We start from the raw sequence: 23,222 nt of genomic DNA, 5'->3' as shown, positions 1-23,222 counted from the left end.
AAAGGATGCGGGGCCAGCTGGCGGCGGGTAATGAAAGCTGGGATGGATTGGCTAATGAAACGCCGAGAGAGCTCGTCCTCATGACAAAACATCATCACCCGGGGAGGGAGATGGCCCCAGATGAATCCGCTCGCGTGACAATGGGGAAACTGTAAGCGGCGCAGGGGGAAGGGCTGCAAAATACACCGCTGAGCCAGGCCTGCCCCAAGACACCACGAGTGGGGGTGCTGTAGAATCCATCTGGGGGCCCATCTGGCTGAGCACGTGGCTTTGGGCACCTACTCCAGCTCCGCTGTTTGTGGGCCCCTGCCGGGTGATGGCTGTCCCAGCTGTATTCCAGTAGCATCCAGAGGTCCCAGCTGAGCCAGGGGCTGTACAGACACACAGCCACAGTCCCTGCCCGGAGGAGCTTCCAGGGGAAACAGATTCAGCCATGCCTGAGATCACAGGACTGGGATCCAAGTCTCCTGAATCCCATCCTAGTGCCTAGCCAACAGTCCCCATTAGCTTATATGCATACTGGGATGGGAGGAGCCACCTTGTGGTTTAGGACTGATGAGCAATGCCAGGCTGGCCCAAAGCAGCGAGTGAGGTGGGAGAGACTCTGTGTCTCATTGTCCAGTCCCTAGCTTCATCCACTGCGACCTGGGCACTGCCATTGCTTCACCTTCTTACCCCACACCAGCTCAAGTTCACTTCCCTAGTCCAGCCCTGCCCATGGCAAGACTCCCGCTGATTCCAGTGAGCCCAGATTCCAGCTGAGCTGGAGTCACTTGTTAACCTGGCGAGTTTTCCCATGAAGGGGATTTCAGAGCCCGGACTGGGGCTGCAGGGCCAGAGACCGGGGTGAGCGCTGATCGTTCCATCTCTCCTCAGCAGAGGCTCAGGGGTTGTTGTGGGTCGGGAGTGAGGAGCATTGGCAGATCTGTCTTGAGAGTCCTAGGGTGGGAGCAGTTCAGAGTGCTCGGGGTTGTCAGTGAGAGGCATTGGCAGAGCTGTGGCGGGGGGCCCACGGCTCCTGTCGGCGGGAGTGCAGGAGAATTTACAGGGGGGCACAGGAGTGAAATCCAGGAGCAGCTGTCGCTCGGTGTTGAGGTGCGCTGGCCCACGTGGGGAGGGGCCCTGGGCTAACTAGCAGGCGGGGCTGCAGGGCAGCCCGGAGCGATGCTAGCGGAGGGGTGTGAGAAGCTTGCATAGCAGCTGCGTGTATTTACAGCCATTCAGCCCCTGCCCTCCCCACAACAGGAGAGCCGGTGGCGTCCGTGTGTTTGAAATCCTCCAACGATTGTCAGTTGCTTCAGCCAGCTGGATTAGCACAGACGAAGCACACGAATTCCCATGCAGCTGGGCGGTGAGTGCGCGCACTCAGACTTAGCAGGTCACCGAGTTCAATCCCCCAGCTGCACGGGACTTCCAAAATGCGGCACGAGTGAGCCCTGGGGCAGCTGAGGATGAGCAGCCCGGGGACACCAGGCATTTTTTTTCTGGACATTGATTTTCCGTGACGGTGAGGGTACGGGGTGTTTGCCTGTGCCAAGGGCAGGCCCTGGGGGTACAATAATGGCTCCATGTTAATACAGAGAGGCAGCCTGGAGACATCCAATCCCAGCATGCAGTGTGCCTTCTCGATCCATGCAGCGGCTTGCAGGAATCAGGCCATTAACCTGGTGCCTCCTGGCCCTGTTTGATCCTGAGTGAGTCCCTGACTCCCCCAGTGTGCTGTGTCAGCCAGAGACGCCAGGCTACACTTCCTCTGAAATATGGCATAGCAGTTCGCTGGCAAAGATTGTGCTCCTCCCCAGTGGCAGCCGCATTTCTCCTGTGGTCTGGCAAGTGCTTTGAGAGGGAAGGTGCCGTATAAATAAAGGTAGGTTGGAGAGGCTGGCCAAAGAGGGGCCCCATGGCCCCCGAGACCAACCGGGGTTGTCTTGCAGCTGGTTCTCTGGGCAGGGCATCCTTTTGGGGCATCTCTGCTGGGGCTGCTCTTTCATTAGTGGCACCCCATGCATCTCCTCTTCGCTGCCTGCGTGCCACACATCTCACTGCCCTGTCTGGTCCCCTGTCCCCAGGTACCTCCTGTTCCCACTCAGCCCCCTGGCCCTTTGTCAGCCCTGGTGCCTGGTGCCAGGTGCTGGCCCCTTGGGATCAGGGATCCACCTGCCAACCCAGGGATTCTCACCCTCGGGGCTTCTCTTTTGCAGGGCGTGGGAGACCTGTTCCGGGTGCGGGTTGCCGGGGGCTCCGTGGCATGCAGCTACCTCTCCCCTCAGGACAGCAGGCCTCTCTACCACCCCGCTGTTGACAGGTAAGAGACCTCGCCCGCCGGGATGGGGCATAGGAGCGGCTGCCTGAGTGGGGATGGGTCTGGAGCCCTCACTGTCTCCTCCCTGCATGAGCCTGGCTGCTGATTCCTGAGCCAGACATTCTCCCAGCCCCAGCAGTGTCCCCTGGTAACATGAGGAGCAGGGTGCGCTCCTCGGTTACCCCCTGCCATGGGGGAAGCCACGGGCCTACTTTTGTTTCGAGACCCTGGGCTGTGGGGCCAAAGAGGGAGTAGCCAGGGCCAGGCCTAGGGAGCTGAGGGATCATAACCAGGGCCAGGCCTAGGGGGCTGAGGAACACTGGCCTTGGCTAGGCCTAGGTTTCAGAGAAAGTGATACATGCAGAATACCCTTTGCTGCTCCCCAACCAGTGCTGGGCTTTCCCCTCCAGCAGCACCTGCTACCACGTGCCTCCTCACCTGAGGCCTGTGCCGAGCTCCTAGCAGGCATCCGATGAGCACTGTGGAAGTGTCACTAACAGGCACTCCGTCGGGTGGATGACATTTATTTAACAGCTGCGGTTTCTTCTTTCTGAGAGATGTTTCATTTCCCACCGCGTAATGTCACCAGCTGGCCAGGGCATAGGTGAGAGCACTGCCCTCCTCTGGATTCAATCAGAACTGCTCAGCTGTGTGTCATAGGCCCCGGACTGTTAGGTGTTCATAAAGATTCTCCTGTAGCTGGACTGCAGGGTCTGTGCTGCGGGAAGCAGCAGGATCCAGTTTCCATTCCTGCTGCCCCTGTAAAGCCGTGAGTGGCCATGGCGTGCAGCGTGGTGAGGCCCCTGAAGGCCCCTCTGGGCGTGGATTTGTTATGGTATTCATCTGGAAGCATTTCTTGCTGTCTTTGCTTTGTGGCAAAGCAAATACTGCCTTTGGCTCCTTCCGCAGTCAGTGCTCCGCTGTATTTTACAGTCTGACGCCCTGGAGGCTGCTGGCGCTCTCAGTCTGGGCTCAGGACTTAAGTCCCTCACCGTGGCTAGGGCTTGTCCTCAGTGGAAACCCCAGTCCTGCTCCTTGCTGGCCCCACCTGATGGGAGCAGCAGCCGGCCTGGGAGACCCACTGTCAGCCCCTCCAGCAGCAGGGCCCCTTTGCTGGGACACTTGCCCCATGTGTCTGAGGAGATTCATTGTGGCGGCACCAGCCTGCTCCCGTCAGGCCCTTGCCTGCGCTCGCTGCCTGGGAGAGCCAGCCCCATCACCGTGCTGCCTGTCTGTGATGACCCCCCGTGGGGGTCAGCAGTTGCCGTCTGACAGGAGAGTGGCATCGTGGAGAGCTGTGGAAGCAAACTGGGGTCTAAAGTCTGATGTAGCAGCGTGGCAGTGCGCATTAGGAGTTACACACCCGAGCAGGGCTCAGGAGAGTTGTGGCCTTTCCCTGGGTTGGCCACTGTCTTCCCGGGTAACTGTGAACTAGTTACTTCAGCTTGCTGCCACAGTTTCCCATTCCAGATGCGGGTTAATAATGCTGCCCCATATTTGTAAAGCACTTTTAGATCTACAGGCAAAAAACGCCATGTAAGTGATCAGCACTATCACTTGTAAGCTGTTCCCATTCTGTGCTCAGGTAGGGCACTGGTCAGTTTCATGCTGTTTCTAGTCAGTTTCCCTTCCCAGTTTCCATGCCCTAGCCTCCTGGGGCTGCTGGGGCTGGATCCCTGGTGCGGCGGGGCCAGGCTCCAAACTCTGCTCCTTGGAACGTTGTTTTAACAATAACATCACGGCCCCCGCCCTGCTCATATCCAGCCTGCTCAGCACCCACCCCTGGGCTTGGACGGCCAGTGGAGCTCAGTTCCCACGTAGGCACCTAAATAAGTGGCCAGGGTTTGGGAGCACTCTGCACACTGCATGTTGAGCTCTTTTGAGGACGTGGCCATAAGTGTCACCAGCGGAGCTGCTGGGTGCTGAACATGCCTGGAAACCTGGCCGGTTGCTTCCCCTGTCCCCTTTAGGTCGCTAATGGTTGGCAGTGTCCCTTTAGCAGGCGGGGAAAAGGCAGCGTGAATTCTGTGACAGCAGGGAGCCCTAGCTCCCAGCACTGGGCAGCTCCCCCACTGCCCCCAGGACATTTTGGGAGCTGGTTTCTCCTATCTGCTTGGCTCTGCACAGAATGTGGGGATGGAGGTAACTGGCCTCAGCTCCTCACCCTGAAATCAGCGCCTGCTGGGAAGTGCCCGCAGAAGGTTGCTGCCTGAAGCAGACACTGAATCAGCTGGCTGGCTGTTATTGATGGTCCCTGCTAAACTGCAGTGGGTTCTTGTCCTCTCTGCAGGCACGAATTAAGCAGGGAGAAATTGCTGCTGTGTCCCGTACCTGCCTCACTCTGCCTATAAATATACTGTGACGGGCATCAGCATCCTGGGGAGGAGAGGTCAGGCAGACGGCTGAAGCGATGCTGCCCCGAGTTTCAGCACCATTCCTCCACTCCAGCACAGCTCTTTATTTCTTCTATGACTTGCTTGTTCCAGGTGAACTTTTATACTTGGCTTGGCAGCTGGGATGGCCAGCCAGGATTTGTGGTCCCAGTGGGGATCCCTCTGCAGCTACTGCAGCACACACAACACGGCACCAGCACTGACAGACAAGCTCTTCGCTGGCTAGCGTAGGGAGGGTGGCAACTATGATCCACTGGGGCACAGGAATTAATGCTGCCACTGGGTCACTTGGTGTCATTGGGCAGTGTACAATGATTCTGTCGCACTCGTGCCTTTGCACCACTGCATTCTCAAGGGATCCTGTTGCACTAGTGTATGTGCACCACTGTATTCAGGAATGTTCCTGTCACACTAGTGCCTTTGCACCACTGTATTCAGGAGTAATCCTGTTGCACTAGTGCCATTGCACTGCTGTATTCTCGAGTGATCCTGTCACACTAGTGCCTTTGCACTGCTGCATTCTCAGTGGACCTTGTCACACTAGTGCCTTTGTACTGCTGCATTCTTGAGTGATCCTGTAGCACTAGTGCCTTTGCACCATTGTATCTTGAGTGATTCTGTCGCACTAGTTCTCTCTCACCAGTGCCCTCATGCAGGGTGTTTGGAGCTCCTCTAGCACCTCCCCCTGCAGCCCACAGAACATTTGGAAATGGGCCCATGGATTATGAATGCCTCCCTCCTCCTGACTCAGGTTCTGTCCCCGATACAGTTCAGCTGGAGTCTCTTCGGAAGAGGGGTGCAGGTTTGGTGCTGGCAGCATGTGCTGGTCGCGTGCAAGATGGCTTGGGGATTGTAATCACAGTCGCTAGCAGCCCGGCAGGGGGTTGCTGTCTGGCTGCAGGGGTGGTGGAGCCGCACTCCAGCCGAACGGGAGAAGGGATCAGAGGGGGACGTGGCGGACGAGTCTTTTGGTGGGAAATCCAAACGAGGCAAATCGCAGTTCTATGGCTAAGCCCCAGGGAGTGCAGTGCAGCAGTGTAGTGAGGCGCCAAGGGCCCCCTCCTGACCTTGCCCAGTGCACCCGAGCTGGGTCTGGCAATGCACACTGGCCTCCAGCAGCAGGACAAGCAGGCAGGGATGTGTGTATCAATGGAGATCAGGCCCCATGTGCTAGGAGCTGCACACGAAACCTACAGAGAGACGGTCCCTGCCCCACAGTCTAAACCAGCAGGGTAGACCCGGGAAGGACCATTATCCCCATAGTATGGCTGCAGAAAGGGGCTCCAGAGAGCTGACATGACTTGCCCCAGTTGAGACAGAGGCAGGAATTGGATCCTGTTCTCCTGAGGCCTAGCCCAGAGCCTCAGCCACGAGACCTGCCTTCCCCTCTGGACAAGTTGCCTGCTTGCCCCCACTACTCAGGTGGTTTCCTCCTTGGCTCCCTGCGGCCAGTTACAGCCATCCAACCCATGGCTGCTCTTGCCTTGCAGGGCCGCATGCAGCAGCTATCCACCCTAGGCACTGCCGGGACACTGAGGCAAGCGGCTATTTTGCACTTGGGACGAGCCATGCTTCCTTGTCTGGCAGCCCTATCTAGCTCTCCATGTCTAATGTGCCCATCACCATGGCATCTGTGCCTCGTCAGTGTCAGGCCAGGCTTCCCTCTGCGTGCTGTGCCTCAGTGGCCCCACCCAAGGAGACGGGCATTGTGCAGCCTTGTCCCCATGGTGGAACCAGGCTGAGAACGGGCAGGACTCATGTGTGCTAGGGAGAGGCATGCGCTCTCCAGGATGTGGGGAGCAGGGGACTCATGCAGCAGGGCCCTGTCTTGGGGGTGCTCGGGTCTGGGGAGCTGTTCCTAAGGGATTTCAGAGATCAGCCCACCCACGCCCTGTGTCATGCTCAGTGGTAGAGCCAGGGTGTGCAGGCCGGGGCTGATGGGTGGTGGGCTGGAGATCACCCAGCAGCAGCAGCTCCTGTCCCGTGGGGCTGGGGCCTGCTCTGGGCACTATGACACTGCTTGTGGGGTCATGGCACCGCTCAGGTTTGGCCTGGCTCCCGCCATCATGACAGAGGGCGGACGGGCCACATTTGAGTGAGAGTTGTTCTGACCTAGCGCACAGGGTCCCAGCACCACGCACCCCACATGCCGTATCCCAACTCCCGGAGCAGGGAGCCAGGCCCAGCCCGGTGGGACGGGAGCCCCCCTGGCAGCCTCGCTCTCTGGCCCCGGGTGAACATTCACGTCATGTGCTTCCTGTTGTCAGCTGCGTATTATGCTCAGTAAGGTGCCAAGCGCGGACTAACAGCACCGGGGGCCCTGCCCCCTCCTGGCCCTGCCGCTGGCTCAGGCCCGCTGGAGCGGCTGGCAGGTGTGAGGGGTGTCACTGTCGCTTGCGAGGGCTGGGCGAGCTGAGGGGAGTGGATTTCAGAGGCTCCGCTCCCCTTTTCCGTGTTGAACACCCTGCGTGCAAACTCCATCAGTCTCCTCCAGGTGCGGCCACAGGGCACGTAGGGGACCAGCCCGGCTGCATGGGGCTAGTGCTCGGGCACCTGCTCAGTCTGCTCCTGACAACAGGATGTGGGAGCAAACCTCCGTCGCCCCCAGAGGACCCGCTCGCCCCGCCGGCTCCCACTTGGATGATGGAGCAAGCCGCTTGTCTGGGAGGAGTCTGCCACCTGCTGACCTTTCTGGGGATTATACTGCAGCCTCTAATTCCCTGCCAGGGCTGCACTGTGATTCGGGGGCCGTAAATGGGATGGCTCCACAGCTCTGCTCCCTGCCTCCTCTCTGCCCCATCACAGCAGCTGGGAGCCTGTCCTGAGGATGGGGCACAGTCCTTTAGCTCGCTGAGCACTGACATAGGCACGGACCAGGGCTCCCCCGCACCCCGTTTGCTCCGGGCATTCTCATCTGCTCAGCGACAGCAGCAGGTCACACAGCCGTGCCGGACCGGGGCCCAGCGGAGAAGACAGGATGGCTGCCTGCTGACCCCGGCTCCCGTGCCCTGCGGAAGTCGTCTCCCCAGTGCATCACTGCCTGCCTGGCCTTCGCGGAGACCCCCCCCTCCCGGCTTCTCCCAGTAGAAGGGATCCGGCTGCATATTTATAAACTACCCCCCTTGCTGATTCGTCCCATCTGAGCCAGAGGGATAATAATAATTATTCATTATTATTGGTACCATGGGTGTGCCTAGGAGCCCCCGTCCCGGATCAGGACTCTGTCACGCCAGGTGCTCCACAAAGGCACCACAAAAAGCCTGTCCCCACCCCAGAGAGCTGACAGTGCAAGGAAGCTGTGCCTCTCGCTGCCCGACAGCTCTGTGGATCTCTCCCGAGAGCCCGTCTCTTCTCCCTCTTCATGTGTCTTTCCCTGGCACTTCGTCTGAACGCATCCATCTTCCGTGACTCTTCTTCACATTAATGTACACTGAAACAGTGCCAGTAACTTACAAACATGGTCCCTGCCTCCAAGCCCTGGCAGTCTGGCAGCAATCCATGGGGAGAGAGGGTTTGGGCATCGGCTGCCCTGGTGGCCAACGCAGGATGGGTGTGGGGATGGATAGATGGATATAGGCAGAAGGGAGGAGGGTTTGATTCAGGCAGGAGCTGGGGACAGCACTGCAGGCAAGGAGAGCAGTGTGAGAGCAGGCACAAAGCCAAGCCAACACACAAAGTGAGGGGAGAGGACAGGGCCCCGTGGTGTGTTGAGGACTCTGTTGGAATTGCATGCTATCACTTTAAGAGCTGGGTGGAGAGGAAGTTCCTGATCCTGCTTGCAGACTAGGGGGCTCTGCAGGGAAATCAGCCATCCAAGTCAGTCTGGGAAGAGCCAGCCTAGAACAAGGTGGGTGAATGGAGCCTCACTGCCGTCGGGAGCAGCCTGCTTTGTCTCTCTCTGGTTTTGGTCACTGGGTGTTATTGGTCTGGATTCTAAGAAATACAGTCGCTTTACAGGGCAACCTTCCAGCAGGGGCATTTGGGGGTTTTATCTAACATCTCTGTGCATGCTGGAAGACCACAGGCAAGGCGTAGGGAGTGGGAGGAGCCCAGGGGCCATGCAAGTGGTGACGTCGGGCTAGGCGATACCCAGCATGCAGTTCCCGTGCAGCACCGTGGTGGTCCTGCAGTGCTATACTGGGTTGTGTGACAGAGCTGTCTGAAGCGATGTGGGGTGGGGGCCAGTGAGAGGGGGACTCAGGAGACCTGGGTTCGAGTCCCAGCTCCGATCTGTTGGGTGACCCTAGCCATAAGCTTGGAAAGATTAGATTGTTATCAGTAAATGTTGGTAACAGTTGCGTTTGCTGGACACACACAAATTGACAAATAAAGGATTGAATTGTACAGATGGGCAGAGAAAGAAAACACTACTGGAGAATGTATTCACGTTCGATCTAGGGAGTTTCCTTTGTATACCTTGACAGGTGATGTGCAAAGTGCCAAGGGGTTTGTACTGACCCCCGAGGTCAGGGTGTTGCTGGGACAGCTCCTTGAAGAGGCAGCACCTTGGAGATGATCATCTGTCTCCGAGCAGGCTGGGGGCCTGGCGTCTATGGCTGGGAACCCGCCCCTCAGCTTCCCAGAGATGGTGCCAGCAGAGCAGATGTCTGGGCGGTTGGCGGTGTGCGGAGTCCCTTTGCTGCGGCAGTCTCCAGTCTGCCATGGGGTGGGGAGAGGGTGACCAGGTGTCTGGTTTTCGACTGGAACACCCGGTCGAAAAGGGACCCTGGCGGCTCAGGTCAGCACCGCCGACTGGGCCGTTAGAAGTCTAGTCAGTGGTGCTAAGGCAGGCTAGTCCCTAACTGTCCTGGCACCGCATTGCGCACCAGCAGGTCCGGCTCCTAGGCGGGGTTGGGCACGGGGCTCTGCACGCTGCCCCCACCCCGAACACCATCTCTGCACTCCCATTGGTCAGTTCCCGGCCAATGGGAGATGGGGGGGCGGTGCCTGTGGGCGAGAGCGGCGGGTGGAGCCTTCTGGCCCCCCTGTCTAGGGCCCAGACCTGCTGGCTGCTTCTGGTGCACGCGCAGCGCAGTGCCAGGACAGGGAGGCAGCCTGCCTTAGCCCCGCTGTGCCGCTAACCAGGAGCTCGAGCCCAGCCCCAGCCCTGACCCCTCCTAACCCAGAGCCCCCGCCTGCACCCCAAACCCCTCATCCCTGGCCCCAGCCCAGAGCCCACACCCCCCCTGAACCCCAACCCCCTGCACCAGCCCAGAGCCCCCTCCCATACCCTGAACCCCTCATCCTCAGCCCCAGCCGAGAACCCTCACCCCCTTCTGCAGTCCAACCCCCTGCCTCAACCCACAGCCCCCTTCTGCACTACGAATCCCTCAGCCTCACCTCCCCAGCCTGGAGCCCCCTCCTGCACCCCAAACTCCTCATCCGCAGCCCCACCCCAGAGCCCGCATCCCCAACCAGAGCCCTCACCCCCTCCCGCTCCTGCAGCCCAACCCCCTGCCCCAGCCCACAGAAAGTGAGTGACGGTGGGGGAGAGTGAGCCACTGAGGGAGGGGGAATGTAGTGAGCGGAGACGGGGGCTTGGGAGCAGGCTGGGCTCGGATCTTCGGTTTTGTGTGACTAGAAAGTTGGCAACCCTAGGTGGGGATGGGACTTCGGGGAAGTCACAGGTTGCTGCTAACAAGCCATGGCGCTGGTCAGGGCAAGGGGGCTGCCTGGGAAGAGAAGGGCGGCTCTGTGCCCTGCTTCGTGCCCTACGGAGCTGCCTGCAGGTTCTCACATGATGGCTGCAGGGCCTGGGGGAGGAACAGAGAACCTGCTGCCAGACAGCACCTGTAGCTGCCTGAGGCCTGCCGGCCTGGGCCGCTTTCCTGCCTCATGCCCCACCAGCGTGGGGAAGACGGTGGGTGAGGGGTGGTGCCCGGTCTTGCCCTCCGGCACCCAAGGGGCTCTGGGAAGTCTCTGCTCTCTCGTGAAGGATCAGCCCTTACTAGCAGGGTCAATACGGCAACCCTCAGGCTTCTCTTTGGGCATGGGCTGGCAGCTGCGACCTGTACTGTGCCCCGGGGCAAGGCCCCTCCCGCTAACCCCTGGCCTTGTCCCGGCAGAGCGCTGCAGTTCGGCGGCCCGGGCGGCCCCCACCACGTGAAGCTGATGGTGGAGTGGGACCCGAACACCAAAGAACGGTGAGTCCTCAGGGCCGCGGAGAGTAGCCGGGGCACAGCCTGGGACCCAGAGGCAGCGTGTCTGTCTCGGTGCCGCGGGCTGGGGTCAGAGACTCAGGGTCAACACAGCTGGAAGAAAACCTCTAGGGTCCCCCTTACGTTTCTCATCAATGTTTGGCCCGTAGCCACCTGGTGGCCTCAGGCCGAGGACCTGGTCTCTGTATTTCACCCAACAGAATCAGAACCAACTCATTGGGCTCTTCGGTGTCTTATTCATTAATGGTCCAAGCCTTGACGGCCTTAGAATACCCCCCACGGAAGGAAAGGGTAAAGTCTGAGTGGGACTGTCCCCATCGTCCTGCTGGGAATTCTCCCCGAGTGAGGACATCAGGATCTGGCCTGCTAAGAATCACTTGCCTGTGTCTCCCCCATCAGACAGCAGGCTTAGCGGAGAGTGGTTTGCACAGGACAGTGAGGGTCCATGCACTCTGCGTTTAACAACAGCAGAGCACCTTCAATGGAGCAATGCTGGATTTGCACTGAAGAGCGTGGAATAGCTGGCTCTAGGAACTGGGATGGCACTTCATCCAGATAGACGGCTGAGTGCCCAACAGCGCCCATGACACCAGTGGGGTTGCCGGTGCTCAGCATGTGTGACGATCCAGCCACTTGGTTAGGTGCCGAAATACAGAGTTGGAGCCAAGGTTTTCAAGCACGGGGAGTGATTTTGGGGGGCCCAAAGTGAGACCCCTCAAAGGGGGCTGAGTTTCAGGGTGGCATCTAGGTAGTATCTAATAATCCGGCCCCTTTAAGGCATCTCAGGTTGGGGCCCACAAATCACTGGCACTTGTGAATATCTTGGCCTGGGTGCCTGACTTCAAGCCCCGATACTGGACAGCATTGGCCACTAGGGAGAGAACTGCTTTGCCTTTACTAGAAGCCCACCTCTGTCAGACAACCAACATGCCAATCCCTTAACTGGTCACTTAGAATGGATCTTACTATAACTCAACCTGTGGAACTCACTGCCTCAGGATAGGGAGGCAAATACCACAGGCTGGCTTGGGAAAGAGCAGGACAGTTGCTGTCTGCTGTCATGCTGAGTCAAGGTGATTGGAGACCCTGCCCATGGATGGTACTGCCCAGATGCCATCATGTGAGTACTGTCTCTCTCCAACCTCCTCTCCTGCCTTTGCAGCCTGTTTGGCAGCATCCAGGAGGAGGTGGTGCAGGACACCGAGAGCGTCCGGCTGCAGCAGCAGGCCCATCAGCAGCAGCACAGCTGCACCCTGGATGAGTGCTTCCAGCTCTACACCAAGGAGGAGCAGGTACATGCCATGGGGGGCAGGGTCTGGTCCTGTACCCTGGGCCTTTGTGCTGGGGCATCTGGGGCAATGGAGCTGGCGGGGTAGGGACGGGTGCTGGGCTGACAGCAGAGTACCCCAGGGCACCGCCCTGGATGTTCTCAGTGCGTGGCACATGGGGCCCACTGATTGGCTTTAGCCCTGACCTGCCCAGCCCTGCCTCGGTGCTTTGGCCCCACGCCTGGCTCCTAGCTCGCCCTGACTCCAGGGGGCCAAGCCAAGGGGCCAGGGGGAGGGGGGGAGTGACAGACAGGCAGAACCCACATGGCAGGCGTCCAGCTGCCCAGCTGGGGCTGACAGGAGAACAGGAACAAAGGGAAGGGAGAGCCCGACGCCCTGCGAGGGGAACCCCAGCTTTCCTCTCTGAGCCCAAGCCAGGGCAGGCAGGCACTGGGGACTGTGCTTCCCCCCTGCCCAGATCACTGGACAAATCCTGCTGGAGGGATGGCGCAGCCGCACCAGGTGCCCAGTGTCCTCCCCCTGGGCACAGGGGCATGGCCAGGCCAGTCGCTGGGGCCACACTAACCCTAGCCTTGCCTGGGGCATGGTGTCTTGTGTCCCCAGCTGGCCCCCGACGACGCCTGGAGGTGCCCCCACTGCCAGGTTCTGCAGCAGGGCATGGTGAAGCTGAGCCTCTGGACGCTGCCCGACATCCTCATCATCCACCTGAAGAGGTTCCACCAGGTGGGCGAGCGCCGGACCAAGCTCTCCACCCTCGTCCGCTTCCCCCTCCGTGGCCTCAACATGGCCCCCCACGTGGCCAAGAGGAGCCAGGCCGGGACGCAGGCTCTGGGCCCGTGGGCAACATGGAAGCAGCTGCCACACCTCCACGAGAGCTCCCAGCTCGACTGCCTCTATGACCTGTACGCCGTCTGCAACCACCACGGCAGCATGCAGGGCGGGCACTACACCGGTGAGTGCACCAGGGCGCCGTGCAGGGCGGGCACGTCGCTGGTGAGTGCACCAGGGCGCCGTGCAGGGCGGGCACTACACCGGTGAGTGCACCAGGGCGCCGTGCAGGGTGGGCACGTCACCGGTGAGTGCACCAGGGCGCCGTGCAGGGTGGGCACGTCGCTGGTGAGTGCACCAGGGCGCCGTGCAGGGTGGGCACTACACCGGTGAGTGTACCAGGGCGCTGTGCAGGGCAGGGACTATATGGGTGAGTGCACCAGGGCGTCGTGTGGGACGGACACCACGCGGGTGAGTGCACCAGGGCGCCGTGCAGGGCAGGGACTATATGGGTGAGTGCACCAGGGCACCGTGCGGGACGGACACTACACGGGTGAGTGCACCAGGGCGCCGTGCAGGGCAGGGACTATATGGGTGAGTGCACCAGGGCGTCGTGCGGGACGGACACCACGCCGGTGAGTTGGTACTAACCCCGAGTCGGAACTAACCAATGCCACAGTCTGGTGCTAGGGGGCGCTGTGCAGCTGGAGGCACGTGGTTTGAGCTGGGGAAGGACACTGGAAGTCCAGACTGGCTGCAGTGATTGAACTTCTGGGGCGACACTACCTGTGGAGGGCCTTGGAGCAGCGGGGCTGGCCCAGCCCTCGCTGGCGAATTGCCTTCTGCCTGCCTGCCTGCCTCTCGCTGTGGTTTCAGTCCCCGGGCCGGGCAGGTGGGCAGACTCCAGCCAGACGGGCCCCGCTGGTGATGCAGGCTGATGGGATTCCACCCCGGCGGGGCTGGACTGAACCCCAAGCCCGGCGCCCCCGGGGCCCCATCTCCGCCCCTCGTGGGGTTCATGGGCTCCCTTCCTCAGCACAGCTGTGCTCTCTGCCCCAGCCTACTGCAGGAACGCCCTGGACGGCCGCTGGTACAGCTATGACGACAGCACCGTGGAGCCGGTCCTGGAGGACGAGGTCAGCACCCGGGGCGCCTACATCCTCTTCTACCAGCGAATGAACGTCATCCCCAGCTGGTCGGCCAGCAACTCCATGAAAGGTGGGCCTGCGCCCCTGCCTTCCTCGCTCATCCACAGGGAAGTGCTGCTGAGGGGAACCCAGGCCTGGCTTGTGGGCTCCCAGAGCCACTCAGGGCCGGCTCCAGGCAAAAGACAGACCCCTGGGTTAGGGCAGGCGCCCCGGCTCCCTGGGAGGAACGTCCTCAGCAGAGTTGTTGAGGACCGAAGGGGCTGCTTTGGTGCGAGTGCTGGGGGGCAGAGCCTGGCTCGTCGCTAGCCCATCCGCCCCCGGGAAGGGTGCCTGCCCTGCCGGCCGGGGGCGACTGTGCGCGAGGAGCCGTCTGCGATGGCTTTCCTCGAGCTAGCATAGGTAACAAGAGCGGCGGAGACCCGGGACCGTGCCCGCTGGTCATGAACCGCTGGCCACGTGGTGCACTGCCGTTGTCACCCGTGTCAGCGAGGTGAAAGCTGGTGTGGCTATGGCTACACATGCCGCATCAAACCCTCCTGCTCCGTGTAGACGTCCCCGGGGGCGGGGTGGGGTGGGGCGGGGCGTGTGGAAATCACAGCCATGGCACCAGCAGGCCAACCCACCCCCCGCATTCGGCCTAGGTGTCTGGGACAAGTACGGTGCTGAGTCTCATCCATAGACTGCCCCGTCAGAGGGGTCCCTGGGGCCCGTCCCCGCTGGGCTCCGCGGGACCGTGACGCCGTCCTGGCTTTAACACGATTAGCCGGCAGCTGAATTCTGCTGAGCCGCTCCGGTGTGGAGTAGCCAGGAGAGGGAAAGCACAACTCACCCGGGCGGTTCGCTGAATGCTCTGGCTCTTTCGCACGCCCACGCTCCATCGCAAAGCACAAGGGCACACACATTGGCACAATCACAAAGCACGTGCGCTCACATCTGCACCCACACACAAAATCACCCCCACGCACACACCCCCACACAGTGACAAAGCACAATCACACCCCCACCCACCTCCGGGCCTGCAAAGGTGCAGAGTACACACACTGACATGGCCACATGGATGCTCACACACACAACCATAAAGCGCACACACATTCTCTCTCTCTCTCACACACACACCCCCACACACACACACCCCCTCCTGAGAGACGTGCGCTGTGGTTTGACAGAGGCTGTATTTGCTCTGGGATCCTTGCCAATTACTAGTCTATTGTGGCATGTTAATTGCGCTCTCCTATTTGTGCTGCCACCCTGTGGCTGTTGCTTGTAACTGCACCCCATGGCACATACCCATTTTATGTATTATTACCAGCAGTCACTGAGCTTAGGTGCTTTGGTTTTGGGGTGCCCGAGAGGAGACTCCGAGGCACTGAGAATCCACAGCTCCATGGGCCTCATTCAGAGCTGCAGGGGAAATGACGCCCTCCGTGCCTCAGGCTGGGCTTCCAACTCTCCAGCCCATTTTGGAGACATCGGCTGGGATGAGAGCTAGCTCCTGGCTGCCTGCCTCCCGGAAGTGGGTATGGCCACCGGCGCCAAGGAACGAGGCCGGAACGGACAGGCTGGCTGCCCACAAGAGCCTGGTGGGACTCGCTGCTTGGAGCATGGGTCAGGGCCGTGCTGCCCAGGCCCTGGTCAGGGTCCCACTGGCCTCTGGGGCAGGGATGGGACCAACTCCCCCTGACTCTGGCTGGGCCAGCACAGTTATACAATGGCTATTGTGTGCCCTCTGCTGCAACTTGCTCCAAAATGCAACTAAACAGCCACGTGGACACCGGGCTACCTAACCTGTGGCCTGGGCCTGTCCGGTGGCACCTCTCCATGCAGATCTCTCCTTCCCCAGCATCATCATTCCCCCGCCAGATGGCTCCCTGGGGATCCCTGCATGAGGGGTGCATAGCGGGGGGGAGGGCCCACTCTGCACCTCCAGAGGGGACCAGGGAGGAAAGTTCTTGCAGCTGTTCACTAGCCAGGGAGGCCCCGGGGAGCTGTAGGCTGTAGCTGTGGACAGCTCCATCCCAGTGATTGCTCATTGCCACGGCAGGGGGACAGGGGCTGGAGCTGGCTGCTTTGCGTGTTTTGGTGCCGCCCCCAGTGCCCCACTGGGTCTGTGCCCTGGTAACACAGCTCCCGCGGCTGTCTGGGTTCCCCCTGCAGGCTCTACCAGCTCCTCTATGTCAGATCACTGGCTTGCGCGGCTCAGCGGGAGCAGCAAGAGGGAGAGCCTGGTGTCCCGGAGCTCCACGGCCTGCCCCTCCCTCCTGAAGGCCCCCGACTCGCCCGTCTTCCTCGACACCGCAACCAGCCAAGAGAAAGGTCTGTGGTATTACTGTGCCTGACTCCGGAGCAATGAATCCCGGGTGGGGCAGCCAGTGCTCTGCCCTGCCAGTGGAGGCCCCCCTCCCCTCCCGCAGGGCTCCATCGGGTCACAGAGCAGGATTCAGCCCCGAGGGCTTCGCAGCATGGGAGTCGGGCAGAGTCTGGGCCATGCCAGCGGGAGCCAGGGCAATCGGCTTGCTGGCACTGGGGAAGGGCCTGAGGGGAAGGGGGCACCGTGCAGAGTGCTGGGCGGGCACGTGTCAGGCCGTGTCTGGACACTACAAGGTATTTTGAGCCCTGGGGTCAGTTTGTTTCCCTCCAGAGGCTCTTTCCCCAGTAACCCCCTGCACGGCCTGGCTGGGTCAGCTAGTCTCGGCTTGGCCTCACAGCCCGAGAGGGTCTCCTGGAGGGGAGCCCAGCCCAGCGGCTGGGGAAGCGCGGCCCATTCACTGGGGCGGCACAGAAGACGGGGCAGTCGTGGAAGGAGCGGGCCAGCAGGACAGCAAGGCTGGCTGTATGGGGCGGGGTAAGGGAATGGGCCAGAGCAGTGGGGGAGAGGAAGCACCCTGCAGGTGGCAAGATGGGTCACAAGCAGGTTCACAGGGAGCTGGGTGGGGGCCAGGCGAACTTTCTGCTTTGGGCATTTCAGTGCCACCAGCCCCCAGGAATCCTGGATCAGGCTCCAAAACACCCCAAGTGTGGGTTAAAAGGCAGGGGTAGGGACCCAGGCCAAGCTGGCGGGCTCCATTTATTCACCCGAGGAGGGGGATCAGGAGCCTTGAGGGGCCTCATTTTCTAGCTTCCCCCACCCCCAAATTCCGGAAGCTACGAGTCTCCCCTCATCCCCGAGGCTTGGCCGCACTTGGCAACCAACGTGAGCCAGGAATCTCGGAGCCAGCACGCTCCTGGCGCCCCCGGGGTTAACTTCTGCCGCACAGTCCCGCGCCCAACCCACACGGCCCCTTGCAGGACTAGCTCCACTGCAAGCTGAAAACAGCCCCCCCGCCGCCTGCCCCGCGGGCGGATGCCAGGGCTCTAGCCCTGCCCATTAGGGGCTGTGCTCCTCCACATGGCGGGACGGGTCCATCCAGCTGAACGTCCCTGCGGTGCACCACCTGCTGGTCGAATGCACCAGTTACAGCTGGCCAAAGTGCCCTGGCCCGCGTCCCCTACGCTGCCCAATGTGCTGGTGGATTTCAGTGGCGCATGGGGCCAGCAGAGGCAGTATTCGGGATTGGCCATTCAGCTGGTTCTTGGGCCCTGGCCCTCATCGTTAGTATGTCCCCGGCCCCAGGGCGCTAGGTGCTGGACATTCAGTGAGAGACAGGCCCCCGCCCAAATGGAAGGGACTAGACGGACAAAGTCCGGAGGAGAAAGAGAAGCAGGACGTGACTTACCCAAGGTCACACCAGGAGAAGAACTAGGGTTGCCAGGTGTCTGGTTTTTGACCGTCAAAAAGGGACCCTGGCGGCTCCAGTCAGCACCGCTGACCTGGCTGTTAAAAGTCTGGTTGGTGTCACAGCTGGGACCCGGGGCTAAGGCAGGCTCCCTGCCTGCCCTGGCTCCGTGTGGCTCCCAAAAGTAGCCATCAGGACCCAGTGGCCGCTAGGCACCTGGGCAGCCAGGGAGGCTCCCTGCGCAGCCCCTGCTCTGAGAGCCGGCTCCACAGCTCCCATTAGCCGGGAACCACAACCAACGGGGGCTGCAGGGGTGGCGCCTGCGGGTGCGAGGGCAGCATGCAGAGCCTTCCTGGCCGCCCATGCGCCTAGGGGCTGCAGGTACCTGGCGGCCGCTTCCTGAGAGCAGCAGTAAGTGCCTCGGGACCCTGCATCTCCTCCCGCACCCAACCCCCTACCCCAGCCTGGAGTCCCGTCCCACATCCAAACTCCCTCCTGGAGCCCGCACCCTGCCCCCCACAACATCCCAACCCCTTCCCCCGCTCTGAGCCCCCTCCTGCACCCCAAGCCCTCATCCACAGCCCCACCTCAGAGCCCCCACCCCCCAGCCGGAGCCCACACCCCCCCCGTCCCACACCCCAACCGTCTGCCCCAGCCTGGTGAAAGTGAGTGAGGGTGGAGGGGAGCGGGGGATGAAGCGAGCGGGGGCAGGGCCTCAGAGAAGGGGCAGGGGCTCAGGGAAGGGGTGGGACGGGGTGTTTAGTTTTGTGCGATTAAAAAGTTGCAACTCTGACTAGAACCCAGCTCACCTGATTCACTGGCCAAAGTCCCTAGCTACTAGCCCACACTGCTGGCCAAATCCTGCCCTTGGCCACTCCTGGGCAACTCCAGTGGCACTGGTGGGAGCTGCGCCCAGCCCGAGCTGGCCCTGGATGCCCCTTGTGGGGCAGCACGCGGCTCTGCTCTGCTCTTGGGGACTCCCACCAACCTGCCTGTGTTTCTCTTGCAGGAGGCTTTGAGTCGAGGCCCCTGGTGCGCGGCATTCAGGGGCGCAGCGTCAGCATGAAAGTGTCCCCCACCAAGCCCAAGCTGGGGGCCACCAAGCCAGTGCCCCTCCGCTGGTCCTTTGCAGCCAGAGACAGGCCACAGGCTGCGTCTGGGGAGCTAGTGGAGTACCTGGAGTCTGGGCGCAGGCCCCGGTACACCAACGAGTCCATCGTCCCCCTCATGACAGGGGGCAGCGAGAACACCCCAGTGCCGGCGAGGCCTCTGCTGAACCCAGCTGCGACTGGGAAGGACCAAGGGACTGGCGGGGCCGGAAGGGCGAGTGGGAATTCCCAAGGTGCTGTGGGGGGTGCTGCAGAGAGCCACGGCAAAGCACCCCCGGCCACCGAGATGGCCGGGACCCTGAAGAGGAGCAGCAAACCAAAGGAGGAGGCGGGCCAGCCACAGAGAACATCCAAGAAGCTAGAACTTCCCGTCAACTCAGGGGGACCCCGGAGCGCTGAGGAGCCAAAGAGCAACGGGAGCAAAGGGAGCTCCAATGGGGCGGCCCGCGCAGGCACCCTGCCCCACCCACACCGCTCGCTGAGGGCCAGAGGGGCTCTGGGCAGGGATGAGGACCATGACCAAAGAACCCCCGCCAAGGCTGGGGAGCATGGCAGGGACAGGGACCCTGAGGCCGAGAGGCAGCCGGAAGGGAAGTTCACCATCTTCAGGGCTGGCTTCCTGAAGAAGGAGCCCAAGCGGCCTGGCGAGTCGGAGCTGCCCCACGCCTCGGAGCCGGCCATGGGCTCCTCCCGGACATCACTCTCCAACGGCACCCTGAGCGTCATCAGCGAGGGCAGGGTCAACGGCATGCTGGGCCGGCGGGGCAAGGAGGGCCAGGCCAACGGCAGGATCAGCCGGTCCGAGGTGGACATCAAGCGCTCGCAGAGCTCCGCCAGCATCCACAGCAAGGCCGACTGGGTGCTGCGCAGGTCGGCCTCCCTCTACAAGAACGGCGGCGGCAGCCACCAGCACAGCCACAGCGTGCCGCTGGAGAAGGCGGCCTATGGCACCTTGCAGAGGGTCAAGTACCACACGGCCTCCCTGGGCAGGAAGAAACCAGTGCCTGAATCCAGCTTCTAACCCGGATCTGCCGGGCACTGGAGAATGAGCGCGGCTGCTACTATGAGCCAGGGCAGCCAGGGTCGGAGGAAGGAAATGGACAATCCCAGCGGGAGGCTGCAAGGGGCTGTGATGTCCACGGAGGCTGCGTTGGTTTGATCTCTGGGCTCCCGAGTCCCACTGGGGCTGGGTCCTGTTCTCCTGCCCTAGGATTGCTAAGGGAGCTGTCTCCTGCCGCGCCCCAGATGCCTGGTCTCCCTCGAGTGTGTAGGGAAGGGGGCTCCTTGCACAAGCCATGCCTTAATAGGACGGCGCCCAGTGCAGGGCTGCTGAGAACGGGGGCGGGGGACGAGCAGCAGGGAGAGCAGAGGAAGAGTATTTATTCTATACGCAGAGAGAGTTTTAATCACGCAGCGTCAACGACGCTTTTTGTTTTGTAAAAGGCAACTATTTTTCGTACCAAGGACGGGATGGTGCTGGGGATGGGGATGGGGAAGGGGATGGGGGGGATCATTTATGCACCAAGGTCTATGCAATAATAAAGTCTTCTACTGAGCTTTTGTATGTGGGGGCCTGGCTGGCTGCACACGCTGGGGTTTTGCAGAGCTTTCTATTAAAGCCGTGTCAAACGAGCACCAAGCTGGGGACTTTGGGCTGTGGCTCCTGTGGGGAGAGAGCCCCGCAGGGTGGGGGGGGCCCCTCCGGGGCGGGGGTGGGGAATGTCTGTCTGCTTCTTGGGCTGACGCTGCCCGGGTCAGGGAGTTCCTGCACTCCGGAGATTGTCGAGTAAACCCTCAAAGCCTGACTCTCCACTGCCCCGTACGCCCTGCGCCCCTTGTCACTGACCCGCCCCCCCCAGCGCCTGTGCCCTGTGTGTCACTGAAATGCCCCTAGCACCCTGTACCCCTTGTCACTGACCCCCCCCAGCACCCTGCATCCCCTGTCATTGGCCCCCCCCAGAGCCATGCCCCTTGTCACTGACCCGCCCTGCGCCCCAGACCCTGTGTGTCACTGTCTGTTGGCCCCCACATGCCGTGTGACTGGCCCAATGTCCCATGGCTCACTGAGCCCAGTGCTCAGGGTGTGTGGACGATCCCGTTGGTGATTTACACCCTGTGGGCACTGGGCTGAATGACACCCCAAGGGGCAGGGCCACGGAGACACACTCACAGGGTCTTGCACCCTGGCTGGCGCTTGCCCGAGCACAGGGTGGCTAGCCCAGCAGCTGGCTGGATAAGGGCCTGAGGATGAGTCACGTTATGGAGCCAGGGCCCGCTGGGGTCTGTATCTGAGGTGCTGCCAAAGGCGGGGCAGGGAGAGCTCAAGGCCAGGCAGGCAGCACTGCCCCAGGCATAGCCTCGTTCAGTTCGGGGGCTCTGGGGGGAGCAAGGGCAGCAGACTGGCCGTCATAGGCCCACAGGGACGGGCACAGGCGCTGTGCTGGAGTGACACTTTGTGCCCCAAGCTGAATGCCAGGCCCTGGCAAGGCCTCTGGAGTCACCTGCTCTGCTCGCCAGCTGGCCTCAGCTTCGCCCGTCAGCCCACAGGGTGCAGCTGGACGCCCCCCCCAGTCCTGTCCCCAGGGTCTCACTGCACTGGCAGGGCCCAGCACTGAGCGTCCGGCCCTGCATCTGTCTCCGGGAAAGGCCTGAGAAGAGGGAGGACAAACAGTCCTGCTCCCCACTCCTGGGCTGAGCGCTCCTCAAAGCCAGGCTGCCCCAGCTCTATGGGGACCAGCGGCAAGGGGGCAGGGGGCTGACTAAGGGGCTAGCTGGGCATCCAGACAGAGGGTGACCCTGGCTCAGCCAGCTCAGGACTGCCCTTGCATGGGTCAGGGAGCGATGGGGTTTGGAAGGTGGGGATGGATGGGGGGGATCAGGGAGAGATGGGGGTAGGCAGGGGATGGCTTGGGGGGCTCTGGGAGTGATTGAGGTGAGGGCAGGCAGGGGATGGATGGGGGGGGCTCAGGGAGCGATGGGGGTTTGGGGGCTGGAGGGCAGGAAGGGGATGGATGGAGGGGCTCAGGGAGTGATGGGGGTTGGACGGGGGGCAGGAAGGGGATGGATTGGGAAGCTCAGGGAGCGATGGGGGATGAATAGGGTAGGCAGGGGGTGGCTTGGGGTGCTCAGGGAGTGAGGGGTTGGGGACAGGCAGGTGATAGATGGGGGTCTCAAGGAGCTTTGGGGGTGGGAGCAAGCAGGGGATGGAAGGGGGCTCAAGGAGCAATGGGGTTTGGAAGGTGGGGGAAGGCCGGGATGGATGGGGGGCTCAGGGAGTGATGGGGGTTGGATGGGGGGGCAGGCAGGGGATGAATGGGGGCTTAAGGAGCAATGGGGTTTGGAAGGTGGGGGCAGGCAGGGGATGGATGGAGGGGCTCAGGGAGCGATGGGGGTTAGAGGGGGGGCAGGCAGGGGATGGAGGGGGGCTCGGGGGGGTGGAGGCAGGCAGGGGATGGATGGGGGGGCTCAGGGAGCGATGTGGGTTTGGGGGATGGAGGGCAGGCAGAGGATGGATGGAGGGGCTCAGGGAGCGATGGGGGTTGGACGGAGGGCAGGCAGGGGATGGAGGGGGGTTGGACGGGCAGTCAGGACATGGCGGGGGCTCAGGGAGCGAGCGGGGAGTTGGGGGTTGTGACAGCTTTAGCCCGGTTTTGAATTCTGGGGGTTATTTTATAAGGGAAGTAGCCACCCAGCATGTGCAGGCCAGCCTGGCGGAGGCCATGGGTGACACCGGTAGGCGAACGGTTCGCGTCCCGCAGAGTCTCAGCACGTCCCTTGGAGGAGTGTGTGTTCTGGGCAGGGTGGTGGGCTGGTTGCCTTTGGCCACACTGCGCTGTCTTTACGGCAGAGAGGTACGCCTGGCACTTGATGGAGGGTTTGGGCTGGGCCCTAATTCCTGGGCCAGTTGCAGCCACAGCCTCGGGCTGGTCTCTGGGACACTCTGTCTCCCGCCTGGACAAGCTTGGTCCCTGTGGACAAGGTCCACGATGCCGGGGGGGCTGGTAATGGTATCCAGCCCTGCTTAGCTCTAGGGTGGGCAGTTTGAGGCCAGTGCAGGGCAGCCGTGACTAAAAGCCATAACCAGCTGCAGGCTGTCTGGGGCGCAGCGAGCACTGGTTCTTAGCCCCTATTTACTGCCGCATCTGAGTGCATCCTGCCCTCTCGTGTGTGGCCGCCCAGCACCCTGTCAGCTAGTGCAGTGCGATCCCCATTGGGCAGGCAGGGGGACACAGATTAAGTGACTTCCCCAAGCCCCTAGGGACAGTCTGTGACGGCGCCAGAAACTGACCCCAGCTTTGCTCCAGTCCCATTAGCTCCCTAACCCCTGGCCCAGGCCGGCTGG

General features: G+C 61.7%; 1 protein-coding gene across 1 annotated transcript in view; it reads left to right on the top strand.

The window, feature by feature from the left end:
* The window catches only part of USP43 (ubiquitin specific peptidase 43), a 184,895-nt gene extending 164,549 nt beyond the window's left edge, over positions 1–20,346 (top strand). Inside the window, exons 9-15 of the mRNA XM_084648154.1 lie at positions 2,202–2,305; positions 10,761–10,838; positions 12,016–12,145; positions 12,746–13,094; positions 13,970–14,128; positions 16,213–16,371; positions 18,781–20,346. Of these exons, the coding sequence (XP_084504280.1) occupies positions 2,202–2,305; positions 10,761–10,838; positions 12,016–12,145; positions 12,746–13,094; positions 13,970–14,128; positions 16,213–16,371; positions 18,781–19,901 (2,100 nt within the window). The 3' untranslated portion in view covers positions 19,902–20,346. The remainder of the gene's footprint in view (positions 1–2,201; positions 2,306–10,760; positions 10,839–12,015; positions 12,146–12,745; positions 13,095–13,969; positions 14,129–16,212; positions 16,372–18,780) is intronic.
* Positions 20,347–23,222: the final 2,876 nt, after the last annotated feature.

The sequence above is a fragment of the Lepidochelys olivacea genome, assembly GCF_965140295.1.
Source record: "Lepidochelys olivacea isolate rLepOli2 genome assembly, chromosome: 14".
Lineage (NCBI taxonomy): Eukaryota > Metazoa > Chordata > Testudines > Cheloniidae > Lepidochelys > Lepidochelys olivacea.
Note: the sequence above shows the minus strand (reverse complement) of the source record. Positions and strands in the feature narration are given on the sequence as shown.